Here is a 23,686-nt window from a genome sequence, read left to right as displayed (position 1 = left end):
ACCCTTTCTCACTCTCACTCCTGCAGAGGGGTTGCTGTTTTCAGGGGGGAAGTTCACTGAAGTCTAGGTCAGGAGGGCTGACCGTCCGTGTGATTTTTCATCATTAAATTTGGTGATTTTATTTTCTATATAAATTGCCAAAGACAGTAACTACAACAGCAAAATAGTGGAAAGTGACAAAGACGTCATGAGTTAAAGTTTTTTGCTCTTAATCGCTTCACATAATCACTGTCATTCAACTTCTGGAGCTGTCTGGCTCTCACTGCTGGGGATGGACGCTGTTTTTCGGGCAGAAATGTGAGAAAGAGTTGGAAGGACAGACAGCATGACACTTTTCATCAGAATCAGAGGCGGTATGAAACTGTCCCCTGATTTTGCCTCTGTAACTTTCATACAGACGGCGAGGCAGAATATCAGCGCAAGATTCCTCCCTTCAAAAGGCAGTGTGAAAGGGGCTAAAGTCTCACAACCTCACCTGAATACACCGAATATAACATATTATCATATTTCTATTATTAACACCATATCAGTATTTCATTTTTTTAATATCATAGTTATCAACAATACCAGTTATTTGCAACACCCTTATTACAAAATAAATTGTCATGAATTATACATTCACCATATCAAAAATATATAAAATACTTTGCCTCCTCTTACAAACTCCAAAGATAATTACCCACCAATATTCTCCAAAATGGCTCAAGTCTTTAGGCTGTATCAGAGTTATAAGAGGACAGTGTTTTAAATGTGGAAAATTATCAAGTGCTGTATTTTCATTAGAATTGAGTTTTTATCAGATCATCATCTGACATTATAAACAGAGTGCATAGATATATAATAAAATCATAATCAGCTTCTTTAACTCCATTTCATCAAGCATTTAGTCCTACTGCTTTTTTTAAATTTCTCTGTTTGTCTTTCTCTCTGTCTCTTCTCTTTGTGTTTGTGTATGTATATATATATGCATATATATGTGTGTGTATATATACATATATATTTATATATATACATATATATATATTTATATATATACATATATATTTATATATATACATATATATATATATATTTATATATATACATATATATTTATATATATACATATATATATATATATATATATATATATATAATGTTCAGTTTTTTTCAAGGATCATTGAAGCTGATCTTAACAGAGCTGTGACCATGATATTGTACTGCGTGGACATATAAAAAGTGCAAAAACTTGTCAGTTTTGTCAGTGCTCTCTGCTGGACAAATTGTGTAACACTATATATAAATGACCTCAAACATTGGAGAAAACTATCTACCAGGTCCATTTTGTAGCTGTTGTGTTGCTTTCAGTCATAACACATGATCTTGATGGTCAGGTGGTCAGAAGCTCCAGAGCAGCTACTACATGGACCTTGTGGTGAGATTGTTCAGTTAGCTGCTGTTTCTGGGGTCAAAACTGAACTTTGAAACTCTTCCTCAACAGTATAAGTTCCATTTCTCTATTGTGACTCCTACTGCTACTGTCCAGCATGATTACTACAGACCTTCAACTCAGTCACTAGCTGTCAGAGGTCAGTGTGGCTCACTTCTCGGAGGCTATCAGTGACAGGCCTCACAGCAACAACAACACTTCCTCACACAGAGACGAACTCACTCTCTCAGGAACAATTTGGGTGTTGTTGTTCTTTACATGCTGTTTGTTTAGAGAGTCACTCCAAGATTCTGAGACACATCACAGAGACAGAGAGAGGTCGTTATTCTGCCTCTAGCAGCTGTTATTATGTGTATTCACATAATTGGCCCACATTTTAGTGCCTGGAAGAAGGAGCTGAAAATAGACTCTGAGGCGGCGTTGTGTTTTGAATTCTTCTCTCTTTGTGATGACTGTTTGTGATTACATGGGAAGTCTATCTGTTCTGATGAGCCTTTGTTCTTCTTTTCCTGTTGAGAGAGGGAGGCTGCTCACTGATGATAGACTTAGACTCAGACTTAGACTTAGACTTCCCTTTATTGATCCCGTTGGGATGACTCCCTCAGGGAAATTGAATTTCCAGCAGCATACAGTTCACAATAAACTCTTAGCTAAAAATAGAAAAAAAAGATAGGAATAGAACAAAATACAATAGAATACAATAAAAATAAAATAAAATAAAATAAAATAAAATAAAATAAAATAAAATAAAATAAATATAAATATAGATGATAGCGTTAAATAAATACTTACAGTAAAAACCAGGCAAAAACCAGAGAAGCCTTCTCTGAGGAGGCGATTCAAAAAGGCTTGCACTCCAAAACACTGCAGCAAATACAAGCAGCAGCAGCAGGAGGAGAGGCAGGGCGAGAAGTGAAACACATGAAGCATACGTAGACAGAGACACAGACAAGCTGTAACATCATTCAGTAGTCCTGACACACAGAAGCCTCAGGACTACTGATCCACTTTGCATGTTTTCATTGTGTCTGCACAGGTTTACCCCGGGTGCTCCGGTTTTCTTTTCCACAATAAAAAAATGAAAAATGATTTTATATTATTAGCATTATTGTTCTGATCCCTGTTCAGTTGCTGTTCCCTAGTGGACATATTAGGTAGTGCTTATTTTCCTGAAGATTGATGAAGGTTCTCAGTCATCCAGGTCATGGTTATTCTAAGCGCTGTATCGTAGGCAACTGGACTTGTTTCAGTTTCTTGAAGACGTTTCACCTCTCATCCAAGAGGCTTCTTCAATTCTAACTAACTAGAAGGGAGTTGCAGGCTTTAAACTCTGTATGGGAGTGTCCTTACAGAGTCGTTAAGGACACTTGTGATCTCCGAGTTTCAGAGTTGTTAAGGCCACTTGGGCATGGTCTCAGCCCAATGGTTTAGGGTTCTGATAACCCTAAACCATTGGGCTAAGACCTTGCCTCCAAAGATAGAAGGGAAGGAGAAGGAACAGAAGCACATCAGAGGAGCACTTACCATAACCTGTGGCTACCATAACTGGACCTTTGTCAAAACCGCTAAAAGATTCAGAGCAGACAGAGAGGAGGAGATGGAAAAACATAACAACATCATCATTCCTTATGTGTCGCAGGAACATCTGAGAAACTCAGGAGGATTTTTAATAAACATCATATCCTGGTTCACTTCAAATCCAGCAACACACTGAGGCAGAAACTTGTCCATCCTAAGGACAAAACACCCAGGCATAAACAGAGTGATGTAGTTTATGTTGTTCAATGCAGCCAGGACTGCACAGATTTATACATTGGGGAGACAAAACAACCTCTTCATAAACGAATGGTACAACACAGGAGGGCCAACTCCTCAGGTCAAGACTCTGCTGTCCACTTACATCTGAAGGAGACAAATCATTCCTTTGAGGACAACAACGTAAACATCTTGGCCAGGGAAGACAGATGGTTTGAAAGAGGAGTAAAAGAATCTGTATACGTCAAGCTAGAATCATCTTTGAACAGACCTACAATACTGTACTGAGTTCCCTGCCCAGACAGCTTAACAACCATTCACACCAGGGCTCACCTAGCCCTAGCAACCCACATGAAGGCCTGTTGGGACAACGACCCACAAGTAGCCCTGACGACTCTGAAACTCAGAGCTCACACGTGTCCTTAACGACTCTGTAAGGACACTCCCACACAGAGTTTAAAAGCCTGCAAACTCCCATCCAGTTAGTTAGAACTGAAGAAGCTTCTCAGATAAGAGATGAAATGTCCTCAAGAAACTGAAACAAGTCCAGTTGCCTATGATACAGCACTTAGATTTATTTTCCTGAAGTTTCTCTTTCCATCCTTCATGTTGTTTTCAGTTAAACAAATACCAGTCTACTGTGTGCATGAGCAACAGTGTTCTCCTTTGGTTTAAGAAAGGCAACAACAGACAAATGTTTACATAGAAGTTCTAGACAGCCAAAGTCACGCCCCTTCTGGTGGACCTCATGGGACCTTACTTACTTTGTATAATAGTGAATGGAGAGAGACAAATATTTTTTTGATCCTGTTTGATTTGTGCCATGAATCACACGTTTGTCATTTTAATAGATAAAAGAAAATAAATCCTCAGTTCACAGAGTAAGATGTGAAAATGTTCTAACTCTACACACCATTTTCACCCACTGCTGATGTCCGATTCTCTCTCTCTACTCTGCTGCTTCCTGCCTCTCATAGGCCTGGTCAGAGCGGCACTAAATCACCACTCTTGTGAACTCTTTGTTTGTCTAACGTTAAAAAGTAGACATGATGAAAATTGTTGTGTATTTAGTATGTTTGTACTTTTCAACTCCTATGCCCTATTGATGCACCATTATGCTATTTTTTTTCCTTGTTTACTCTGACCTCATACCAACTGCCCCATTACATCGCCTGAAACTGCATTATGTTGAAGACCGTTCTGAGCTCTTATTTCCCCACCACTTTTCAACAGAAACCCACTCCATTACCTCGTGCAAAGGTGTGGCTCAATGATGTGTTTTTAATAGTTCTGGGACAACAATGGAGCTATACGGTCCAGAGAATCAAATATATCAAAGTTAGGGTTACACACAATACTTGGAAGCAGAATCAATTAGTTTTGCTATTGTTGGTAAACCTTTGGTGACAATAAGAAAAATCACCAGACATCCTTAAAATAAATAAATAAAAATAAAAAAACATTTTAACAGAACTGATCTTCAATCTGCAGGTCTCTTACTATCACTCCCTCTTCATACAGTTGCCCCTGTCTTCCACCTCTGACCCCACAGAGTCTCCAGTGAAGTATAAAGTAAAGGGTTTGACCAGGCTCTGCATGGGGCCAATACAAAATTCACTATTGTAACTGGATGTTATTAGGCCTCCCATGTTGTGCGACAGGCAGAGCAGCATGTCTGTTTGACCTCACTTGACCTCCTAATCCAGTCATCAAACAGCTGGAGCCAAAAGCCATGAGACTGTCCCTGCAGGACGGCTCTGCCTGGCCCACAGATTACAGGCTTGGTCTGGATGGATGAGAGCACTGATGAATTGAGGATTAGTCGCATGCCTTTGCCCTACTTCTTCCTCTCTGTCTCCATCTCTCTGGGGATGCATACAGGCTCTAATTTTCTAATGGTAGATGTTGAAATTTGGTTGCTATTTCCCTCCAGAGAGAAGTCTGAGGAGTACACATTACTGATGGAGACGCTTTCTTTGGATCAGATGATTTATTCCAACTAGATGCAGCATGTGAGATCTTACGACAGAAGCTCTGACACCATTTCACATATTTACTCAATGATGACACATAGGCCAAGACAGACTCAAACAAAGTAACTTTGTTCTGGCTTTTTATTCCAAGTGTGGCTTAAGATAGAGTCACACTAGGAGGAGACAGAGGAACTTGACCTTTTTAAACCTGACTGACTTGACATGATCGATTTTCACTCTGAACAGGGTAGGATAGTAATAATAGGAGTAAAAAGGTTGTTTTTTAAGGAACAAACCATACTTCTACTTGTGACACTCGTGTATACCTTCTTATTACTGATAGGTATGTTTGCAATTTATATCTATACAGGAGCTCCTCTACTGGAGATGCCAAGTTGTCAGCTGCCTGAAAGAAAAAGAAGCATCACCTGTCTAATGACAACAATGTGATGACAGAACAAAAGACAGCTTCCAGTGACACATTGGATTGTTTTATAGAAAGCAATTCACCTCACCCTGCCAGCCTCAGTGTTTACATTACTTTCATAATTACAATTATTTAAAACTTAAACAACTATAATGTGGACAATAACTTGTACTTTGAGTGATTTATTGACCAGTTACTTTTTTACTTTTACTTGAGTGATTTTTTTAATGGGAGTAATTGTGACGGGTTGTTATGTGACAGGAAGGAGTAACTCATCATAGAGTAATTCAACTCCAGGTGGATCGATTGTGCAGTGATCTGTTGCTAATGCCTCGGGGCTCCAGTAGAGGGAAACGCGCTCTGCTCCTTCAGATGAGTGAATGCAAGAGCTGGTGTAGTTCTCTTCAATTCTCTCACACCACTATTCCCCCTGTTCAAGGTAATTACTGTACATAAAGCTCTGTAAACGCAGTAAATAGTATGTTTTGTGCTGGTTTATTGTTTAAAGAGTTTCTTGCTAGTTCCGGCGATGTGTTTACTGTCTCCTGGAGACTGCGTGGCCATATTGTTCTCAGCCTCGCCATTTAAGCTAGCCACTGTTGGGTTCATGTCTGTGCAGTAAGATAAATTGTTTATTTTGTTATTGAAGGGATTGTATTGTTAAAAACACATTTCATGTCATCGCTCATGTAATAATGTTATTAACAATAGCATTTCAATATTTTAGGAGAAGTTAAAAACACATTTGAAAAGGTATCTGTGGTCCTGATACTGAAGGTGTTGAAAGTGCTCCTGGTTGGAGGTAAATAAGTCCTGTTTGTGTTACTTGAGAAATGAATACAGATGAGTGAATGCAAGAGCTGCGTGTAGTTCTCCTCATTTCTCTCTCACCACTATTCCCCCTGTTCAAGGGTACAACATAATGGTACTTTTACTTGAGTATAGATTTTCCTTACTCTATGCACTGCTGACTCAAAGACCTGAGTAGCCATGTGAACTGAAATTAGTCATGACTAGTCAAATCATCTGGTCTCCTTTTTTTACTGCAAACAGTATGACTTCTGACGAGGTCAGAAAAGTTTCCTTTAGTGAAGTCACTCTTCACAAAATACATTCACAAAAGCTTCTCTTCACCTGGGAATCATGTGAATAATGTTTCTTTTGTCACATTACTGTGATGCCAGTCTGTGTATGATGTCGCTGACACGTGAACTGAGACATAGAACCCTATTGTGCTGAAAACCACGTCCATGGTCATTAAAGGTTAACTCCACAAATTTTCCATATTAAAGTGTGCTTACAGACCTTACTTACTACTGCATATGTGAAAAAAAGTAGTATAAAGCCTTTCGTGTCACTAAGTTGCATTGTGGGTAATTTAGGCACCAGGTTTTGAAAAGCAGGAAGAGTGTGTGGAATATAGTCCATAATAACTCTGTTCTGCTGCATCACTTCTGATCATTTGTTTTTAAGCTGTCCATAATGAGTCCAACAGTATTACAGGAGTGCAATGCAGACCAGCTGACTGCTTTTAACAGCCCATTATCCACAATGCAACTCAGCCACTGAGTGACATCGCTGGAGGCCATTTATCAGATTATATGCAGCTTCCTCAGGAGCCACAAAAGGCTTTATACTACTTATCAACATATGCAAGAAGACCTGCAAACACACTTCGTGTGGCCCCCTTCACTGGGCACAAGGGGTTTGTGACATGGAAATTGCACTGCACTACTTAACTGTCTCTGAAACATCCCCATGAACCTTTCCTCTCAGGGCAGCTCACCTACGATATATCAGACAGGTGCAGCTGAAGACACAGACCTGCACCTGACCAAAGTGCTGCTTCAGTGTGAACCCATCTCAGGATGAATGCACCAGCACAGTAACAAAATCCAACACCTCAGGATCTGCTACGTACTGTGTAAGTATTTGCCTGCTCGTTGTGTCAGCCTCTGGCCTCTTTGTGCTCTCACACAGACTTTCAGTGTTGCTGCAATTCCTGCTGGTCACCAACAGAGTAATATTAATAAAAGTTATGGACTACAAGACACCTAAGTAAACGAGAGGCACCTGGCTGCAGGCCTCCACTGTGAAGTTGCTTCCGGTGCAGGCTCCACTGTCAGAACACCTCCACTGTCAGGACGGGAAGTGAGGACATTTTCTTTTTTTTGGGGGGGGGGGTCCTTTTCATTCGAGAGTGACCAGCGAGTAGTGGTGAGTTGCTGATTTTTATTATCCACAGAAAGTAAATGCATGGTTTCTTGTGTTCTTCGTCAATACAGGTGCCGTAAAATAATAACGTTATAGAAGTCATTAATGATGCAAATTACCGAATGTTACATGTCGGCTTGGGTTGTTGTTTTGAAGCTAAGTTAGATAACGTCAAAGTTAACTTTCACCAATGGCGGTTAGCATCAACACCGTAAGTTATTAGGGATTATTAACTGTAGTAACTGTTCGCATTTGTTTGTATGTAACGTTATAAAACATTTTTGTAAACTCTCCTTGCATTAGCTGGGCATCGTCACAAAGTTGAAAACGTGTCTTTCTGAACTCACAAACGTGATATGTGAGACAGCCAAGCTACCAAGACGATGCAACACACCATGATGTTTTGCCAGAGGTCGACTAGCTAATTAGTGATATCACCTATTTAAGTGCACAAGTGGAATCAAAATGTGGCAGGACTACATGGCACATTTTTACTTTTTTATTTTTCCACCTCTGTTGTATACTACAGTATATAAACAAAACGAATAGTAACTGAAATTACTGAGAAGTAGCATGCATCTGCACCATCAGTACTTTTATTTTTGATACTGAGGAAGGAAATACACATTTAGAGTGACGTCTGAGAAGGGCCCTCTGACCTCCAGACTGACTGATGGGATCTTTTCTTTTTCTTCTTTTTGGAGCTTGTGTTTTGAATATTACAACTGATCATTTTGCTTATCTATATATTTTCAGGAAGAAGAGCAGCAGGCTGAGGTCTCAGTCAGACCTGCCGATGTGGACACACCAGTGGAAGGGGTAAGATTTTTCACAGTATCTATTGGTCAGATACTGTTGGTGCAGCAGCTATGGTACAGACATCTTTCTTTCTGTCTTTTCCATAGGACTCGGTTGAAGATCGCATTCTTCACAATTGCAGACATGCAGCAGAGTGGGTTGAGGCAAACAGACAACTGTTGTCTGCCAAAGTGGACCTGCCTGATGTTCTGTGCATGGGGGAGGAGAAACAGGCTGAGGCTGCTCTGCAATATGGGAGGGTGTGGAAAGAAGAGGTGGATGAGCATGAAAAGGAAGCAATCCTGGAGTCCTTCAAGTTCACATTTTACAATACTGAGGACGTGGAAATTCTGCGAAGACATAATGGACAGAAGAAATTATTTGGCCTATTGTGAATGTCACACAGATGAGTGAGTTTGTGTTCAAGAATAAAGGGCTACAGAACATTTAATCATGTTGTGACTTGGTGTGTTTTTTATGTTTTTCTCATTGATCACAAACATGAAATTTAAGGTGGTTAAGAATAAAAATACAGAATAATACAACAGAAAAAAAATTGAAAAAATATATAGAAAAAGTGCAGTGCAATCAAGTCAAAGTTAAATGATAATGAAAAGGCAGTGCAGTACTGTATATACTGTATAATACACAATAAAATGTATAGGCCAATGACATCTTATGAGATGTTGGCTTATGAATATGAGTAATAACTTAAAAGACAATTTGTGCACTGAGCAATGTTATTCCTGCCCTCCATTGTTTTCATTTATCAACTATTTGACCTTCTCTTTTCAAGATCCTCAGCTTTGTAGTAGGCTACAAATAGACTATTGAGCCCCGAGTCATATCACCCACCGTTTGTTTTTCGTAATGACTAAGTTGTAAAATTACACAGTGCAGTGTATATTGGTCTGGCTTCTTGTCCTAGATTTGGACAGAATAAATCAAAATGCTCACGTTAGGGCTCATGCGCAACATAAAAGGAAAACAGAACAAAAACGACAAACAAAAAAGTTTACTATATAAATACGATATAACAATATATACTATAGACAAGGAATTGATAGATTTTACGTCATATTGTTTATTAATTAATGCATTTGTGAGGAAAACGATTCAACCGGAAGTGCATTCGCGATTTTATTTTGAAATGTATCCCGTGCATTTCCTGCCCTGGCAGTGGAAGTGGCCTGAGAGTGGAGCCAGCGGCGGTAGCGACCTCACAGTGGAGGTCTGCAGCCAGGACCTCGTGAAGTAAACAGCCATGTAATAACTTTTTAATGTTATTTACCGATGTACAGTGGACATCATGTCATAGGCCAAGGATGACATGAGGATTTGAACCTTGGGGGGGGTGTATTTATGACAGTGGTGTTGCACTCAGAAACAGTGGGGGGTGCCATATTGTACAAGATACAACACAATGCTACTTTGTTTTCAGAAAGAGACTTCCTTCATAACTTCTGTTACCAATACTGGGCTGTGCTGACTTATGAATATTAAAATAGCCCAATCTCCTTCATCTCAGTGTCAACTGCAATAGTTCCTGTAGATTTGTATGGTGATGTGGTGCTTTTCATATTAGAGGTAGAACTTTTGCATTAAGTCTGTAATATACAGCATTTTTTTTCATTGACGTTTGGGTTTATGCCACCAAACTGATCTGTAATCAGATTTAAGCTCCATCTATGGCTGACAACACGTTCTCAACCAACACCACACAATGATAAACCTTGTGAGGATTTCTGTGAATGTGTGTCTGTGAGTGTTCAACTCAATCTATTGTAACCAAGCTCTCACAGCCAAGTGCATGTAGTGGGGTCAAAAAGATAGATGGCAGGTTGAGAGAGAACAAATAATTATAATAATCTTACAGTATTTGTATGAATGCTCGTGGCAGCACATGTATGTGTTAGCTGCTTATTGCTCTATGAACCCCATACAAACGACTTTGACGCCACCTGCTGGTTTGAAGATAGAACCACTACCTATTACGGGGCATGGTTGCATACATTTTTTTCCTTTGCAGGATTTCAAGTGACCATTTAAAACAGGGTGATGGCACTGTTCCTCCACCCTAGTCAGAGCCAAAGTTTTCAGTGGCAGACACAGGAAGGAGTTAAAGGAATAGTTCACTCTAGAACGAAATTCAGTCATTATCGACTCACCCTCATGCTGATGAAAAAATCCGCGGTAGTTACAAGTGTAACAAGTGTGTTACAAGCAGTGATGGGAGTAACGGCGTTACTAGTAACGGCGTTACTAACGCCGTTACTTTTTTCACTAACGAGTAATGTAACTAATTACTTTGACTGTCACTGTAACGCCGTTGCCATATCCGACACCCCGTTACCGTGCGTTACTAGTCGCATAATGAGTTTTTTTTCCCTTAACTTCATGATTGAACTCGTGTGTGCCTGTCTTAATAATAATAATAATAATAATAATAATAATACATGAGTTTTATATAGCGCTTTGCGTGATACTCAAAGTCGCTTGAGAGAGAGGAGGATGAGAGAGCCGTCTCAGCAATTATTGGCTGATGTGTAGTGAGATTACGTCTTCAGCCAATCAGAGAATTGGGTATGTGTTTCCGCATGCATAGCGCCGGGTACAGAGATTTGAAAGAACTTTGGCGGGTGCTTTTAGCTTCTTCTTCCTGGGGTCCAACAATAAAATCACAAACCGTTAAAACTTCTACACAAATCTGTACATTCATTTAAGCACCATACATTGAAAAGAAAGAAGAAAAAAAAAAAAGAAAAAAAAACATTTAATATAAACTACTATAAAAATGGTTTAAGACTGTTAGATTGTGTATTTCTCTTTAAAAAAAAATGTTTTAAAAGTCTATCATCCATTGTAATTTATATGGAGTTACAATAAATGCAAAACTCAGGTACTTGTCTTTGTTGTTGTGCACTCTATTCATCTGGCTTATGAAACACACGCTGAGAAGGTGGGGGCCGGGTGGTGAGGGTTACGGGGGCGAGAAACGCAAAAGTAACGGAATAGTTACTTTTACTAGTAACTAGTTACTTTTATTGTGGAGTAACTCAGTTAGTAACTCAGTTACTTTTTAGGAGAAGTAACTAGTAACTGTAACTAATTACTTTTTGAAAGTAACTTGCCCAACACTGGTTACAAGTGTATCTTGTAATCTGTACAAGATCAACAGAACTCGCGATAGATACACACCGGTATTTACATCCAGCTATGAGCGACCGAGCGACACACAAACACAAGAGGGATCTGCCTGCACTAGTGATTTGAAACTTTGACACTCACAGCAGGAAGTAAATACTGGTGTGTATCTATCGCGAGTCTCGTTGATCTTGTCTGGCGCGGCTTCCGTAGTGCAAGCGGCTGTGAGGGAGACTCACGTGCACGCGGAGCGTGCCTCCAGGCAGAAATAGCATAGTGACTGTTTAGGCTAGAAAAATGTACTAAATGACGTTGTTTCGAGTAAACTCTGGATGTCACCACTTCAGGACACTTGGATTGCAGCGGACGAGCAGTATGGAGGAATATTACAAAGTTTTTGTGTAGTGTTATGGACCTTTTTGTCTCGGGCACCATTGACGCCCGTTATATGGATTTTTGCTGCAGGACGGTACCCCCGCAAGTCTCCAGCTGCACTTTAAGGAATAAGAAACTAGACCAGATTTCTCATCAGCATGAGGGTGAGTCGATAATGACTGAATTTAGTTCTAGTGTGAACTATTCCTTTTAGTGTCAACATACACAACTCTTTTCGAAAAGTGGAGAAACAACTACTTAAGTCTGCAGAGATGTCAATATTAAGATTGTTGTGTGAAATTGTTGTTGTGAATCTGACTTCACTGTCTATCTTGATTCAACAGCACACTGACAATAAAACTATGATCAATTATCTATGGCAGCGAATTCTAATCATCTACCACTACAAGAAACAAATCATTGCTTACTATCCATGTTTTCACAAGATCCTTTTTACATTATAAAACATATTGTTCATGTTATGACTTCACATTATTACAAGATAGCAAATCATTCCATTTTTACAAAAAACATTTCTTGTTATAAGAGCTGCCAAAAGTCATTATTCACAAAACAAACATATCATGTCATAGTAAATCATTAGAAATATCTTATAATGTGAATGGGATCTTGTAAAAACCTTTGTTGTGCTAACAAGACACTGAGCAAATGTTTTGCTGTCGTGATTGCACAGCCAGACCACTGTCAGCAGTCAGTGCTGGAGGATAATATACTGAATATGGTGCCGATACCTTCAACTGGAATGTTACAATTACGAGTTGGTGCAAATCAGCACACAAAAAACTTTGTCCCATGTCACGTCTCCTGTACGACATCTTGTAACGTGTCACCCCGTTGCTAATTAGTCATTCAGTGTGCTTAACACAACTGCAAAAGTCTCTGTTACGACACAGAGTTGTGTAGTTGTGGTTTCCTTTGTGAATCGTTTCAATCCTCATATATTTTGATCTTGTCCAAATCAAACACGGCATTTCTCATCTCAGTAAACAGGTAAAATGAAGGCCGTCCCACAAGCTCTTTATGATTGTGCTTTGATTCTTTAATTCTTCTGTGTCTGGCTCTGCCATTCTGTAAACCCACAGCTTAATAATAAATAAACAGATACAATAATTACAAGAAGGAAGTAACTTATTACAGACTGTATATAAAGACATGAACAGGCATATTTTCAACATGGACTTACTGCTGCCATAGAAAAATAAATCTACCAAAACATAAGAAAACAAAATAGCAACATAGAAAGCAGATAACTGGCCGGTGGAGGAATGCACTGCGTGAGGTGTCTGTAAGGCAACTGGAGCGCAGACAGCACAGTCTGTGCATGAGTGGCAATGTGGCACCATGGAATAGACACCACTACTGTCAAAACTCACAGGACAGAGCGTCTCGCATACGTCTTTGACATGTGAACACTCTCAGGCTGGATTTTGGTACAAACTGGACTTATGAAATAAACACATAATTATCTTCTGAACAAAGAATCCTCATCTCCTCTTCTCAAGGTGCATTCTCTGTCCACCCCCACCCTAAACTTTAATCACTTGTCTAAGAAGTCATGGGGAAAAGACAAGGCAACTGTCTGATGGAGTCCAACATCTGTTTGTTGCTGTAAACTGTGGACAGTTGGCCTCTGAGCTGCAGCTATTCTGTGGCAGTTACTCCAAGTCCTGAAGGTTGATTGTGCTTCCTGTGAACTGAGAGTTGTCAGAACCATTGTCTTCCTCGGTCATCACTGAAGGTTCCTGTGAGGGGACAGTCAGAGCTCAGTTCTCTTCCATCAGAACTGACTGAATATTACAGTTCCACTATGTCTATGAGTTCACTTTTGTGAATGGAATAAAATAAGATATCACTGTGCCACAGTTTACTTTGCTGTGAAGTATAACCTTACTGTATCACTAGATTTAGTTGTGTGACTCCTTATTAAAGCTAGTGACAATGTTAATATAAATAAAAGGCATCAGAATTTGTAAATGAAAACTTCTGTCACCTGTAAAATGTTGACAGGCAGGTCAGCAGTGAGCTGAGAGTGGGAGCTGGAGGACTGCGAGCTCAGCTGGAAGGCCAGGTCACCATCACTGGCTGGGTCATCCTGTGTATACACACTCTGATCAGCATGTCTTTCAAAATGTTACTCAGTGCAGTCAGAATCATCCCATTTGGAAAATGCTTCTCATATTATTTTTTCTCTTAATTAATGCAGCTAAATCAGATGTACACACAGTGCAGCTGGGAAACAATAAGGTGTTGGAGATTTCACCTGCAGCAGCTGAATCTGGACATACTGGGCCCCGGTGACAGGGTCACGCAGAGTCAGACCCCCATTAGCTGCTGCCGCTCCTTCTCCATAACGAGCGCCAGAGGGAGCCATCGGTGCAGGCGCCATGGCAGTCTTCACTCCTTTAGTTTTTCTCTGACTCGATGCTGAACTCCCTGGATCACATATAGAGAACACGGTCGTCACTCGCTAATGTACCGTGAGGAGCATTAAACAAAAGTCTTACATTGGTCAACGTGTCTCACCAGGGGAGGCTGAGGGACCTCTTTGCTTCTTCTTCTTGGCCAGCTGGATGGCTCTGTAGTCAGTCCTGGCTGAGCCTCCACTCTCCTGACACACACGAGTACAAAGTTAAACAAAACCACAAAAGAATGTATAACATCATTCAAGCTGCTAGCAGCAGATATTTGTGCCATTTCATAAAAAGTAGATGCTTTGAAACCACTGAATACAAAGACGAATGTGCATATCCTTAGAAATGTGGGTCAATTTAGCATCACACTCCTTTAAAAGATGGACCCATGATGGACAGTGTATTTTTAATAAAAGAATAAATAGATATATTTATATATAAAAGAGATCAATTTTTATTTCATGCATTTTGTTCTGGTTTCCTGTCAAAATTTTTTTATTTTTTTATTTCATAAATGCACCAACACATGGCATCATTGAAATGGAAATGCAAAGTTCAAGTAACTTATACTGTAAGCATAAGTAGCCCACTGCAGAGTTGCCACATCATGTGGAATTATAAATGAATGCTCATTGAGGCTGATTAATAATCTTGATAGGCTAATTTAGACTTTCTGGGCTGTGTTACCTTCATTATAAGACACAAATATGTTTTGCGGCTGCAGACAGACAGGCAGAGATTAGCAGGTTACATAGTAGAAGTAGTGACTCAAGTGACATCGCTTGAAGACATTTATCAGACTTTACACGGCTCCTTCTGGAGACACTGAAGACACCCTTTTTTCATATGTGTAACAGTTCTCCCCAAAACCTGGAGACAAACTTGCGTGTAAAATGGTGGTGTTTCCCTTTAAAAGACTCACCAGGAAGCTGCTTGGTGACACTGCGTTGAGTTCCTGCTCTTTCTGTGGGCTGAAGCTGCTGTTGTGACTGGGAAACACAAACTGGGTGAGGACTTTTCCTCCCTCTTGAGGCCCCAACACCTCCACACAGCCCAAGAGAGGCCCCGATCCCCCAGGGCCCCCCACATCCACCACCTTTGAGGGTGAGGCCAGCAGCTCAGCAACAGGGGCAACCACCAGGGAGGCTGTTGGCTCCACGCTCAGGGTACCGGAGGAGCTGAGTGGGTGCTGTAGAGTGGGGTCCACAGAGGCACCAGCACCCTGCATGGCGAGGGATGTGAGGGTCCCTAGGGCCTCTGGGGTAACTGTCTGCACATCATCCAGATTGAGAGTACCCTGTGGGGGGAGGACGTCACCCACTGTTCCTTCCAGACCATGGTGGGGGCCCATGTCAGCACTGGCTGCCAGGATAAGAGGGTCCACAGCTTTGGCCAACGTTGTGCTAGTACCGGTGCCGAGTGCAGTGCTGACTGAGGAGGGGTCGATGGTGAGGATGCCTGAGCTGACCAGGGAGAGGTCCATGGTGAAAGTACCACTAGAGCTGCTCCCACCAACGGGAATTCCAACTCCGATACCGGCCGTGGGCACAGTGCCTCCAGGCACAGCAGAAAAAAGAGAGCTGAGGTCCAAGTTGGTCAGCTGGTCGCCCCCGGCAATACCAGGTCCTGCAACTGTTGTTGGGGTGGAGCTGATGAGCTCGCTGCTGGGGGTCAGGGTGGGCGTTGTCTCCATCTGGCTAAGAACATCTGGGATGGAGAGGGGAAGGTTTCAGAGTTGTAAGATAGTTAATTTTCTCAGAAATCTGTAGTGAAATTAATTATTATATAAAGTTTAGTAAAACTGTTTATACCAACAAAACCAAACACTTCTTTACTCCACTAACAATGATCCTAAAGCTGGCACCAACTCCACCTTGATTCAGCCACAACAATACGTCATCACAAAGAGTTTGAAGAGGAAAAGTCATCCTCATTTTAGTATCCATACACTGGCCACTTACTGGTTGTGATACACCAGAACAGACATTTAATAACTGCTTCTATGGCACATCATCTTCTCACATACCCAATAATATGTCTGTATGCTTTTGTGAGCTTAGCCTTGCTACATTGGATTGCTGAATGTTTATGTGTTTCATCATTAGTGAACTCAAGTGTTGGCATGTAAACATGGTGGTGTAGTCTAATTACAACACTTGTGCTGATGTTACATTGTCTAACACATGTTTATTTGTCGCAAACGCCAAACATCTCTCCTGGAGTTTGTTATATTTTAGCACCATGAAGCATATCATGAAATTGCAGAGAGATAAAGCCACCTATTAGTTGCAACACACTGGTTAGAGAGGAAAACTGAGTAGTTTTAACCCCCCCCCCCCAGTCAAAAAACTCCACTACATTCATCATTTCTGGGTCAGGAGCCACAGTGACGGTTACTGACCAGGGCTGAGGTGGTGGTGTTTGAGCATGTGGCTCTTAAGGCTGCTGCGGGAGGAGAAGTGCTTGGAGCAGTTGGCCACAGGACAGCGGGTCCTCAGGGTGCTGGCATCCTGCTTATGTTTCTTGGAGTGGATGTACAGGCTGCTGCGTGCTGAGAACTTGGCATTACAACCTGAAAAATGGAAAGGAGACAAACCACATAAGTTACAATTATTTATTTTACCGACTGAAAGAAAAAGAAAGCTGTTTCTCTGTTCACTAACCAAATAGTTGCATTTGATCAAAAAAAATTAAAATAAACATGCATATCCAGTGACTTTCTTCTAGAGATAGACCGATATGGTTTTTTCAGGGCCGATACCGATACCGATTATTAGTAGTCAAGGAGGCCGATAACCGATATTTGGAGCCGATATTCATTTGCAGTAAAAGGGAAAATATTGGCCTTGATGCAGTTACATTATGTCTTAAGTCTTAAACAGCAATATCCTGCTACTCTTTACAAGAAACTGTCAAAGACAGCTTCAGGACACACTTCATCTAACAATATGTCATTTTCTGCTGCTTGGGATCTCTCAATCAACACAAAAAAAGGTAAAGTAAAATAACTTGGTAGTTAAACAGCCATTATTGCCCTACAGTTTTCTCTCAGACAGACGGTGCTTTGCTGTCAGTTTCTGCAGCTTCTCATGTGGCTTACACACACACACACACTATTCTCTAGCCATCCCCTCAACGTGCTTCCCTGCAATAAAACTAACTGAATTTTACTCTCTCACACACACACACACACACACACACACACACACACACACACACACAAACACTTCTTACTTTGATCACTGACTATTTCCCTATCAATATTATCAGCAACCTTGTTTCAAGTGATTAAACCATTAAAAACACTAAATAGCCTGCAGCATCTTCACTTCTATAATCAGTGTTTATCATAGGAACAGATAGCTGCCGCTAACGTATTGGGCCTCACAGTAACGTCAGTAGTTGTGAGTTGTAGAGTTTCGCTACAGTCTGCTGAGCGTCTAGAGCCAGAAGGAGAAAGCGGACCGGTGGGGCTACCGGCGGGCTACGTTACTATCACGGACTATTTCCATATCGATATTATCAGCAACCTTGTTTCGAGTGATTAACAAGCACGTCTGGAGTGACTGCGAGCGGAGAGGAGAAAAAGTTTTGCCGAACGGAACCGGCGCTGTTCCTGGGGGCTCGGTTTCGAAGGTAAGTTAAGGCAGCAGACTCTCCCAAAATTGTAATAAACATCCCAGTCCTCTACACTCAACAACGACTAGTAACATTACTGTGAGCCCATTAACGTTATATAAACATAAGCGGCAGCTCTGCTCGCTCGCAGTCCCTCCAGACGTGCGTGTTAATCACTCGAAACAAGGTTGCTGATAATATCGATATGGAAATAGTCCGTGATAGTAGAAGTCTGTGTGTGTGTGAGTGAGAGAGTAAAAACCTAATGAACTCAATTCAGTCCAGTTTTATTGCAGGGAAGCACGTTGAGGTGAAGGCTGATTAGCATTAGCGTAACATTAGCCCACCGGTCCGCTTGGCTCTACACGTTCAGCAGACTGTAGCGAAACTCTACAACTCACGTGAGCACTGTGCATGCACAGCTTTCACTGCTGACTGGCTGTTACCTGTGCCGTGGCTCTGCGTGTAACCAGAGCGTGTAACCAATCAGATGGTGCTGTGGGTGGGACAATGCTGGAGACAGAGTAGTGACAGCAGACAGAGAGGCGCGGCTGCATCAGAGCCAAAATAACCCAGTTTTAAATTGATCTCTTATCGGCCGTCGGATTAAAAAAAAGGCCGATGCCGATATGCTTCAAAATGCCGAATATCGGCGCCGATAATCGGCCCGGCCGATAATCGGTCTACCCCTACTTTCTTCCATACCTTCTGCATGGCACTGGAAGGGCTTGGTGCCCAGATGGGTGATACTGTGACCTTTAAGGTGCTCTGCACGAGTGAAGGATTTCCCACAACCCTCCTCTGTACAGACAAAGCGACGGTCATCATCATGTTTCCTGATGAACAAAGAGAAGGAGACTGTTGTCAGTGAGACACGTACAAACTCACATCATTATGAGTACAACAAATAGAGATACAACAGGAGGACAAATAAAGAGACTTAAAAAACAAAAGCCTTTTTTCTTTGGGATTCAACTATACTAAAACTGAGATGACATGTGTGTATGTAATGGGAACCCAAACCTGCAAAATCTTCACATCTTGGTTTTCAACAACTAAATTTCACCACTAAAGTAAAACTATAGCAGCAATGTGAAGTTTATTACAAAAATAGACGTTAACAGGAATGTTACTTAACACCTGAGGTATCATAACCTACAAGGGCTGCCTCAACACCACTGTAACATCATGCATAACAAGATGCAAAATCCGGTGTGTGGACCAAAAAACCTGAGAACAGTGTCTAAAGCCAGGGTAGCTCTACTCCGATCTGACATTCATTGACAGTATCGCCCTGTTAATACTGAGGGGGAAAGCATCTGTTCATAAGCTCTTACCGTTTATGACGGAGCAACTTAGACATGCTGGTGAAGGACCAGCCACAGCCCTCCGAGTCACACACAAATGGCCTCTCACCTGGAAACAGAAATGTTAAAGTTTATTTAGAAGTCTGTATACCAGTGCACAGGATCTACGACCTGTATCACTAAGAGCAATCAGCTGGTCACAACTCAGGCTTTCTGCTAGTTGGCCTACTTTTATCTGCCGAGACCGATGTCGACGGCAAACCTCCTTCAGAGCGGGTTCAGTTCAGAGGATTTGGGCAGACATTTTCTGAGATGTCAGTTACTTGTTTCATAATTATAAGGTTTGGAAAAAATGCTGTATTAACAGCTGCTCTCATCTTAAAATTAGTGAACAGAGAGCAACACAGTCACAACATCATGTGATTGAGGAATGACTTACACTTCAAGAAAAATTGCCTCAAACATCTTTGTGGACTGAATACTCACTATTGTGCATCTTAGAAAAACAGGTTTAAACACAGCCACTTTTCACCGTTCGGTCCGGTTAAAGACGATAAGAGCGTTCCTCCTAAACCAACAGTGGGAAGTTTTATCAATATTACAGACACTGTATTCTAATATCATCTTACCAGTGTGACTTCTCATATGGATTTTGAGACGACAGGCCTTGTCATACGTCTTGTCACAGCCTGGGTAGGTGCAGGTGAAGTGGCCCGTTTCTCTGAAGTGAGTGCGATTGTGGGAGAACAGGGCACTGAAGGTGATGAAGGTCTTCTCACAGCCTGCAAAGGACAGAGGAGAACATGGAAGAAGACAATGGTAAACTGAGAAGTGCATTTTGTACCAAGATTGTGCCCACACCTACACTATGAGGGTTTTTATATCTAGCTTACTGCAACAATGGGATTTTAAAGATCCACTTTTCTGACATAGTATAGAAAAGGCTTTTAGTGAAAACAAATGGGCTTCACCAAGAGTGGCCACTGCATGCTCCGTCTAGAGAAAATTAGGCTTCTGAACAGAATTTGTTTTTTTCTCACTCATCCAAATGCTGATGGAAAGTCAGGTGAAGATTTGTAGTGCACTAATGATTTATGGAGCTTCACAGCAAAACAGCATTCTCCTAACAACTGAAGTAGCTGGAGACTTGTTTTAAAATGGCTCTATACATGGCTCTCCAAGGCCCAGATATCCAAAATTAATTTAAAAAGTCATTTTATTATACTTTATATTTATACCCCTTTAAGAACAGAAATCTTCCATCTAGCTGCTAAGCTAAAAGCATGCACCCAGTCTGAAGCGGGTGCATGAGCTTGACCGCGTGTTGAGGGTGTAAATAAGTCTTTTCAAATCAGTTTCAGATCTCTGGGGTTCTGGAGACTTGGATTAAAGCAGACGAGCTGTATGGAGCCATTTGATGTTTTTTGGTTGTGTTTTAAAACAAGTTGCCAGCTATTCCAATTGTTGAGGAGAATGCTACAAGGTTGTTTTGCTGTGAAATGTTTTGTGGACTACGAAACTTCTCCTGACTTTCCATCAGCATGGGGGGAAGAGATAATGACTGGATTTACATTTTTGGGTGAACTTTTCCTTTAATCAGGCTATGCTATACAACTGTACAATACTCGACCAACAGAAGCAAAATAAATACATTTTAAAAATAAGCTTGTGGTACCTGGGAATTCGCACTTGTGCGGCCTCTGCGGTTCAAAGTGGACCCTCTGGTGATTGGTGAGTCTTGTAGCGCTACGGAACCTCTCACTGCAGATCTCGCAGATGAAGGCATTTCCCTGCTCATGGACTTTGACATGAGCCTTCAGATTGTAGACTGTGGTGAAACGCCGCCCACAACCTTCAAACTGACAGGTATGTGGCCGCTGCTTCTCATGGGACTGAAGATGCCGCTTCAACTTGTAAGATGTGGCGAAAGCCCAGCCGCAGCCCTCCATGGTGCACTGGTAGGGACGCGGGTCCTCGGCATGGTTCAGGAGATGAACCTTGAGTTTCTGACGAGTGTCAAATATACAGGAGCAGCCCGGCTCTGGACAGCCAAACGAGGCCACAGTCTCTTTCTTGAACCTGATTAGCGGTACGGCCTGCAAGTCCCCGTTGACACAATCTGCCACAGTGGCTTTGGGGTGCGGAGTGACCAGATCAGCCTCTGTTACAGCACACAGCACACCAGCTTCCTGCTTGACGATGGGACAGGAGTCCAGAGAAGTGCCAAGCTCTGACAATGAGCAGTCATCCACCAGAGCCAGCTCAGAGTCACTCACAGACAAACCGGGCCTGGGCTCGTCCTGCTGGCTGGAGCTCGATACAGCCAGCGTGCTGATCTTCCCGATAGATTTCGTGCCACTATCATAGTTGAGAAGAACAATATCCTCGTGATCTTTCATGCCCAAGTGCTCCTTTAGACTGACCATGCCATCCTCTTTGTGTACATATCCTTCCGGTGGAGCAGCGAGAGTCAGTATCCCGTTTTCTATGGTCACTATGATGCTTTGGTTGTTGATCGTGATAGTTCCGGAAAATGTCTCACTAGCAGGCGGACTTGTAGAGGCCGTGATCGGGTTTGCACTGTCCACCAGCCCGGTTGAGTCTGAAATAAAGTCCGAGGTGTCCATGGCATCCACAATGCCAGAGCTCTCTGTCACCAAGCCGCTGCTCTCGTCAATACGGGAGTGCGACGAAAGTTCCCTAACCAGTTTGCTTTCGTTGTTTTCGGTACAAATCTGGCCACAAATCTTATCGCCATATTTGTTCGTCAAAACAACGTCTTCGACAGTGTGGCGGTAGACAGTCTGTTTAGCATTAGCCACAGTCGAAGTGTCGTTTATCAAATTAAAAACATGCTCTGTTTTTTTCAGGACCTGTGTATCGAGACAGTTCAGGCTGTCATTAGATTCACAGAGACTAACGTCGCTGGTGTTTCCCACCTCCATGGAGCCACCGAGACTTGCTTTAGAGCACTCTGGCTTTTTACCTTTCATTTTATCGCCGTCCTCGGATGACATATCCGCTCGGTGTTTGTTGGCCTCACCGTTGACATTCTCCTGGAAGACATTAAAAACAACATACAATTCCTTCGTGGTTTTGTCCGCCCTATTCAAGCTCCCCGGCGCAGTAGCGCTGTGGCTGGCCAGAGAGGGCTGCTTGAAGGCGCAGTCCTCGCGCTGCTGCCGTAAAACTGGAGTCGGTAACGTTAAATGCCGCTGCGGCATCGATTCCTCTTCCCCTTCAAAAAGAGGCAGCGCCATTTGCAATATAGTATCCCCGCTCTCTACACCATATTTACAGGCAGTCCTTCCAAACTCCTGCGAACTAAGCAGAGCGTTTAGCTCATTTTCCCTCTCTGTATTTGACGCTACGTTATGAAGTCCGGTACTTGGTCTATTGGTTGCTTGTGGTTTAGTGACAGGCGAACAAGCCGCGCCGCTGCCATTTTCCACCAGTAGGTGAACTGGTGATGTCCTCGGCCTGTTGTTGTTGTTACTCTGTAACTCAGTCGACTCCAGTAGTCTGTCCGCTTCGTTTTCGGTGGAAATAAAACGAGGTATCGACCCTGTGGCTGGTCGAAGTCGAGACGGAGTAGTTCTATGTAGGGCGCCATGTTGAGAGTGAATGTTTTGGGCATCAGAAAGCCCCTGCATTTCCATCTTGGTATCCCTGTAGCAGCGACACAGAAAAGACCCGCCCTTGTAGATAGATGCGATCCAGATTGCCACGACACAGTTTACAGCAGGCCCGGTGCTGCCTTCATGGTCACCATGGGAATCCCGTTATCACTGCTGGAGCGACTTAAAATGTTGCGTTTATTTATTTGCTAACAAATAAAAGCCACGTGAAACGGCATTTTCTGTATAAAGATCGATCATACAACTTTCAAGGGTAGGTTTTTTAGACATTCAACATTTAGGAGGGTAAAGGCATGTAAGCCATAGGCTTATGTTTAAACCGCCGTACACACTAAATGCACGTCTATGTTTAGCTATTTCTATGACAGCTGTATGACATAACAACTCCGACAAGTGGTTCAGAATAACAGTTTTAACAAAGACTGTGCATAGTGGCTCTGTAAAATCGTAGTATAGTAGGTAGGAGCCGCGAACAACAACTGAAGGCCGATCATTTACTTTATTGAAACTCTGGAGTGGATTTTGTAGCTGTGGATCCGAGTTGGATTTATTATTATCAGTAAGTAGCACTTATCA

At 42.0% G+C, this 23,686-nt stretch overlaps 1 protein-coding gene and 1 long non-coding RNA gene across 4 annotated transcripts in view; one reads left to right on the top strand and one right to left on the bottom strand.

Annotated features, from left to right (window-relative positions):
- The window catches only part of LOC140997942 (zinc finger protein ZXDC), a 99,502-nt gene extending 76,367 nt beyond the window's left edge, over positions 1-23,135 (bottom strand). The window contains exons 1-10 of one of the 2 annotated variants that reach the window (XM_073468039.1): positions 21,148-23,135; positions 20,102-20,254; positions 19,503-19,581; positions 18,871-19,001; positions 16,949-17,119; positions 15,470-16,254; positions 14,660-14,744; positions 14,397-14,569; positions 14,127-14,228; positions 13,761-13,878 (exon numbers count right to left, since the gene is read on the bottom strand). In XM_073468039.1, the coding sequence (XP_073324140.1) occupies positions 13,792-13,878; positions 14,127-14,228; positions 14,397-14,569; positions 14,660-14,744; positions 15,470-16,254; positions 16,949-17,119; positions 18,871-19,001; positions 19,503-19,581; positions 20,102-20,254; positions 21,148-23,131 (3,750 nt within the window). In that variant the 5' untranslated portion in view covers positions 23,132-23,135 and the 3' untranslated portion in view covers positions 13,761-13,791. Of the gene's footprint in view, positions 1-13,153; positions 13,879-14,126; positions 14,229-14,396; positions 14,570-14,659; positions 14,745-15,469; positions 16,255-16,948; positions 17,120-18,870; positions 19,002-19,502; positions 19,582-20,101; positions 20,255-21,147 lie in introns of those variants that run through there. The other variant, XM_073468038.1, reaches the window with a different exon arrangement.
- Positions 5,941-9,047, top strand: LOC140998074 (uncharacterized). 2 transcript variants are annotated; one of them, XR_012179415.1, is made up of 5 exons: positions 5,971-6,023; positions 6,312-6,386; positions 7,361-7,508; positions 8,555-8,617; positions 8,704-9,047. It is a non-coding gene; the product is annotated as an uncharacterized lncRNA (long non-coding RNA). The 2 variants fall into 2 exon arrangements; XR_012179414.1 differs by lacking the exon at positions 6,312-6,386 and having other exon boundaries at positions 5,941-6,023.
- Positions 23,136-23,686: the final 551 nt, after the last annotated feature.

This window comes from Pagrus major, chromosome 6 (assembly GCF_040436345.1).
Source record: "Pagrus major chromosome 6, Pma_NU_1.0".
Classification (NCBI taxonomy): Eukaryota; Metazoa; Chordata; class Actinopteri; order Spariformes; family Sparidae; genus Pagrus; species Pagrus major.
The sequence above is the reverse complement of the archived record's forward strand: the minus strand, read 5'-3'. Positions and strand labels throughout refer to the sequence as shown.